The following is a 6,000-nucleotide window of genomic DNA, read 5'->3' on the forward strand; positions in this document are numbered from 1 at the left end:
CTTTGTAACATTTGGGGTAAAACCTTAATAAACTTCATTACGTAAAATTCTAACTCCTGCAACAAGAGTCTGTTTAGTCTACTTTTACCTTTTCACATTGATTCAAGGTCGTTGTTAAAAAGCAAGCAAACAAACAAGCAAAACATCAACTATCTCACTGTAGCTATAGATGGAAATGGAGATAGGGTCTAGAATCTAGAATAAAAAGTCAAAACAGAAGTTACGTGCAATTTTCATTCTTGAAAACCAGATGTCATGTAAGCTTGCTTTTTGTTGACTTGGTGGTTTTTGAATCAGAATTTTAGATTGATTAGTTGTCCCTCATCCTGCCATTGTGTACCTGGTAAACTTATGGGTTGTCTCGGCCCAAATAACTGAAGGTTGTGGTACCTGGAGAATTTCTAATCTCTACTGTGGTTCTTTGCTTTGCCGTCCTCCTTCCTTCCTTGTTAAAGTGCTTATCATCTGTGAGCTTTCGCTACCACTTTTCTGGGTCATTGCTTGCACTCAGTGGCTTGTGTTGTACACTCACTGCTAACGAGTTAGTGTCTCCTTTCCTTCTGGATTTGAAAGCACTTATCACATGGAGGTCGCCTCCCAGTCTTACACTTTTCTCTCTATTTCAGCTTCAGGTGCTACTGTTCAATTTCCCGAATTTGCTATTTGATCTGATGAGTGCCAGTTTGGAAGCTTGGTGTTATTGAATTTCTAACCCACTGAGGCATTGCTGCGCTTTGGTTAATATTTAGTCTGCTACCTATTAAAAAATGTTAAATTTTCTCATCTTTTTTTAGAGAGAGGGAATATTTAATGTTAGTAAAGATGCCACCATACATTTCTATTCCATTTATGTTCTTATTTACTGCTTCTTTATTTTAAATGCAATAGTAAATTGTAACAAGAATAGCAGAACAAAAAATAAAGGATAATAACGGATTGCACATATTTATTCATTTATTTGTACGCATTCACATGACTGAGGGCTGGAAGAGAAATGAAAAACTATTTACTACAAACACATTATAATTGAGTGTTGATTTTGTTTGCAAGGTCGCTATTAACATTACTGTTTTTCAGGCTGCCTTGACTGAAACTTACAGTCAGTGTCAACAATATTATCAAGTATTTCAAGCAGCTAATGACTGGCTTCAAGATGCTCAGGAAATGTTACAGCTGGCAGGCAATGGCCTAGATGTGGAGAGCTCAGAGGGAAATCTGAAGAGCCACGTGGAGTTTTTCAGTACAGAGGATCAATTCCACAGCAACCTGGAGGCACTTCAAGGCCTGGTGTCCAACCTCAACCCACTCCTCAAGCCGACTGGGAAGGACGACCTAGCACAGAAAATGGCTTCCTTAGAGGAGAGGAGCCGGGGGATAATACAGGACTCTCATGTCCAACTAGATCTCTTGCAGAGGTATTTGTAGTTGTTGTTTTATGCTTTATACTTCAGTGAAGTGAATGTTCAGCACCTAAATTAGCAATATATTAAGGATATGCATTAGTGTTTTTGTTTCCTAGGGCTGCAATAACAAGTCCCCAAACTGGTGGCTTAAAACAACAAATTTATTTCTTCACAATTCTGGAAGCTAGAATTCCGAAATCAAGGTGTTGACAGGGCCTTGCTCCTTCTGAAGGCTCTAGGGAAGAATCTGTTCCATACCTTTCTCTTAGTTTCTGGTGTTGCTTGCAATGCTTGGCATCCCCTGCCTTGCAGCTGAATCTCTCCAATCTCTGACTTTGTCGTGTGACATTCTCCTCGTATGTCTATATCAGTCTCCTCTTCTCATGGGGACACCAGGCATATTGGATTAGGGCCCACCCTCATGACCTCATCTTAAATGGATTCAATCTGCAAAGACCCTATTTAGAAGTAAGGTCACATTCACAGGTACTGAGGGCTAGGACTTCTTTTAGGTGGAAATTCAACTGATAAGAATTAGCACATAAATTCACTCTTTTCTCTTCAGTGTCAGTAGACATAACTGAAATCGGAGCTCTACTTAGAAATAGGTAATTCCATGTAGCTTATTCTCATTGAACTTGATTACTTTTGGATTTTTCCAAGATGTGCAGCTGAATGGCAGGATTACCAGAAAGCACGAGAAGAGGTTATTGAATTGATGAACGATGCAGAAAAGAAATTGTCTGAGTTTTCTGTATTGAAGACTTCTTCCAGTCATGAAGCAGAAGGAAAACTGTCAGAACACAAGGTTAGTTGTGTCTTTTTTTGTTTGTTTGTTTGCTTTTTTCATATCCTTAAGTGGACACTAAAGAATATTTTAAGTTAATTTTAGTGGGTTTTTGCAGAATGATGGTTTCAGAAAGAGATCATTAACTCTTCCTTCCTGCCTGGGTTTCTGAAATATGAGAAGGACACATTTAAGTCATAGTAGTTTTAAGTTAATCAAATGATGACATCTTTTTTTCCCCTCTCTCTTTTTTTTATTGTACTTTAGATGAAGGCTTATAGAACAAACTAGCTTCTCATTAAACAGTTAGTACACATATTGTTTTATGACATTGGTTAACAACACCACAACATGTCAACATTCTCCCTTCTCCACCTTGGGTTCCCTATTACCAGCTTTCCTGTCCCCTCCTGCCTTCTAGTTCTTGCCACTGGGCTGGTGTGCCCCTTTAGTCTTGTTTTGTTTTATGGGCCTGTCTAATCTTTGGATGAAGGGTGAACCTCAGGAGTGACTTCATTACAGAGCTAAAAGTGTGTCCGGGGGCCATACTCTTGAGATTTCCCTGTTCACTGTCAGGCCAGTAAGTCTGGTCTTTTTTTGTGAGTTAGAATTTTGTTCTACATTTTTCTCCAGCTCTGTTTGGGACCCTCTATTGTGATCCCTGTCACAGTAGTCAGCGGTGGTAGCTGGGCACCATCTAGTTGTACTGGACTCAGTCTGGTGGAGGCCATGGTAGTTGTGGTCCATTAGTCCTTTGGACTAATCTTTCCCCTGTGTCTTTGGTTTTCTTCATTCTCCCGTGCTCCCGAAGGGATGAGACTAGTGGAGTATCTTAGATGTCTGCTCACAGGCTTTTAAGACCCCAGATGCTACTCACCTAGTAGAATGTAGAACATATTCTCTATAAAATGTTATGCCAATTGAGTTAGATGTTCCCTGAGACCATGTTTCCCACAGCCCTCAGCCCAGCAATTCGGTCCCTCAGGGAGTTTGGAAGTGTCTATGGAGCTTCCATGACCTTGCCATGTACGTGTTGTGCTGGCTTCCCCCGTATCGTATACTGTCTTACCCTTCACCAAAGTCACCACTTACCTATTATAAATAATGACACCTTTTAAGGACTCCCATTGGAAATGCATAGCTAAGGTTTAAATGTTTAAAAGAGACAGCAATTTGCTTCTGGTAAGATATGGCACTTAGTGAATTTCAGCAAGTACTTTCTGTTGATAACCTAAACTCATTCAAATAAAATTCAGTAATTAATAACTGAACTTCCCTTGTTTATCACAGCAATATTAGGCAGAATGTAACGTACTTAAATATTGAATTAATTTTACTTAATATCATGCTGGTTTTTAAAAATGGGAAAATGTCAGGTAAGTAACAATTACACGGTTGTTATTAGTAAATAAATAATAATCACTTTACCTCTTAAAAAATATCAAAGACCTTCAATGAGATACATGGACACAGTAGCTACAGTAGTGGACACAAGCCTAATAAGGATTGTGAGGATGGCGCAGGACCGGGCAGTGTTTCATTCTGTTGTTCAGAAGGTTGCTATGAGTTCGAGCTGGCTTGGTAGCACCTCACAACAATGACAGCCTAACATTCAATTAAAAAAATAAATGTAAAAGTAAGAGTTACTAGAGGAGAATAAACGTATGTAGGAACATTACTCTCTGGAGGTAAATTTGGAGATAATCTCGGGCTTTGGCAAAATCTGTACTACTTAAAAAAAATCTTTCTGTGTCTCTCCATCCCCCATTCCCTTCATTTCCCACTCCCAGGGTTTAGTGTCTGTAGTTGACTCTTTCCACGAGAAGATTGTAGCCCTGGAGGAAAAAGCTTCACAACTGGAAAAGACTGGAAACGGCACAAGCAAAGCCACCATTAGCAGGTCCACGACTACCGTCTGGCAGCGCTGGACGCGGCTCCATGCTGTGGCCCAGGATCAGCAGAAGATTTTGGAAGATGCCGTAGACGAGTGGAAGAGCTTTAACAATAAGGTAATTTCTGTTATTGATGACAGATGAAAATTATTTTTCTCTTAATTATACTGTGTTTTATAAAGCAATAGTTTGCTCCATTTTTCAATTGGCTTTGTGACGTGAACACCAGTTTAGGAAACAAAATACAATGTGCAATGTGTAATCTAGTTCCAAGTCAGGGTCAAATTATTTCGATAAGAAAACCAAACAGTTAAATTTTGAAAGGAGAACAAACCCATTTTGCCCCATTGGTAGGCTCCTGGTAAAATTTATCTACCTGACCCTGAAAAAGTACAAAATATTTCTTTTTTGCCCTGAAAGTGGGCAAGAATTTAACTCATTTCTCAAGTCTTGTATGTAATGTCTTGCATCTTTTCAGTAAGGTTCACTGTTTTAAGCCACATCTTTCTTTACAACTCGAAGCCACCACATCCACGTTAACTTAAATATTGGAAAGCATTTTTTGCTTATTTGTTTAGGTTTGTTTTAATTCTTTTCTATATTATGCATAATCTCTGATAGCCCTGGGATTATTCTGTGATTAAAACTTAAAAACCCAGAATTAAAGAAGTAATGTTTTCTTTCATGTTAAGGAAACTTCTCAGGTTCTAGCCTCTGGGAATTCAGAGGTTAGACCATCATCTTTAAAGTGCCTCTATGCATTACTGTCCAGTGTGGCATTGACTGGAATTGCCGTATTTTTCAGTCTGTTTAATTCTGAGCTTCATTGTATGTACATTTGTCATCAGGTTAAAAAGGCCACTGAAATGATTGATCATCTGCAAGACAAGTTACTGGAAAGTTCAGCAGAGAAAGCCTCCAAAGCAGAGCTCGTAATGCTCCTTGAAAACCACGACACCTTAGTTTTGGAGCTGGAGCAGCAGCAGGCAGCCCTCGGCGTGCTGCGGCAACAAGCGCTGAGCGTGCTCCAGGACGGGGCCTTCCCAGCGGCCCCCGGAGAAGAGCCACCTGTCATGCAGGAGATCACGGCAATGCAAGACCGCTGCCTAAAGTAATCACACCCCTGCTCTCTGTTACTAAATGGGGCCGTGAGCCAAAGGGACAGGTGTGGTACCGGGGCGTGCGGGTGCTCCATCATGCCACCTTGCGTATGTGAGGATCTGTAGCCATCATCCCTTCTTGTCATTTTCTTAGCTCTTCAGTCATTGCTTCAACAAATATGTACCTCATAGTACTTAGGCATACACTGGTGGGCCAAACCAAAAATCTCTACCTTCATGCAGTTTACAGTCCAACAACAGAGACAGACAATTAAGCCATTCCGGTAAACCATGCAAAGGAGGATATAGGAATACAAAGCAGAGGGAACTAACCTTGGAGAGGAGTTAAGGAAGGCGCCCCTTCAGAAGAGAGGTTGAAGCTGAAGACTGAACAGGCTTTAGCTAGACAGTGAGGTTGGTGGACAGTTTTCCAAACAGGGAAATAGTGTGTAAGGAGGCTGGGAAGTAAGCATGTCACTTTCAAAGACATGCTGTGGGGTGGGGAGTAGAGGGGGATGATTCATGAGAAATGAAGTAGAAAGGTAAACTATTGGGAACTATTTAGAACTCAGTTTTCATAAAACTTGATAACTCACTGGCTATATGAAGTGACAGGGAGATAGGAAAAAGGATGCTGCCAAAATGCAGGTGAAGAAGAGTGGTTTTTTGGTAGGAGGTAGTCCCTGGATGGGACAAATGCTTAAGCACTCCCTCGGCGACTAACCAAAAGGTAGGAGGTTTGAGTCCAGCCAGAGGTGCCTCAGAAGAAAAGTCTGATGATCTACTTTTTTTTTTTTAATGAGAACATTTTTTTTTTT

At 40.5% G+C, this 6,000-nt stretch overlaps 1 protein-coding gene across 16 annotated transcripts in view; it reads left to right on the forward strand.

The window, feature by feature from the left end:
- SYNE1 (spectrin repeat containing nuclear envelope protein 1) overlaps window positions 1-6,000 on the forward strand; it is a 540,309-nt gene that overhangs the window by 328,250 nt on the left and 206,059 nt on the right. For all 16 annotated transcript variants that reach the window (XM_023728949.1, XM_004368822.3, XM_023728947.1 and 13 more), the window contains 4 exons: window positions 1,078-1,415; window positions 2,067-2,211; window positions 3,981-4,199; window positions 4,931-5,193. In XM_023728949.1, coding sequence (XP_023584717.1) covers window positions 1,078-1,415; window positions 2,067-2,211; window positions 3,981-4,199; window positions 4,931-5,193 — 965 coding nt within the window. The remainder of the gene's footprint in view (window positions 1-1,077; window positions 1,416-2,066; window positions 2,212-3,980; window positions 4,200-4,930; window positions 5,194-6,000) is intronic.

Source organism: Trichechus manatus, unplaced genomic scaffold (assembly GCF_000243295.1).
Source record: "Trichechus manatus latirostris isolate Lorelei unplaced genomic scaffold, TriManLat1.0 scaffold00002, whole genome shotgun sequence".
NCBI lineage: Eukaryota > Metazoa > Chordata > Mammalia > Sirenia > Trichechidae > Trichechus > Trichechus manatus.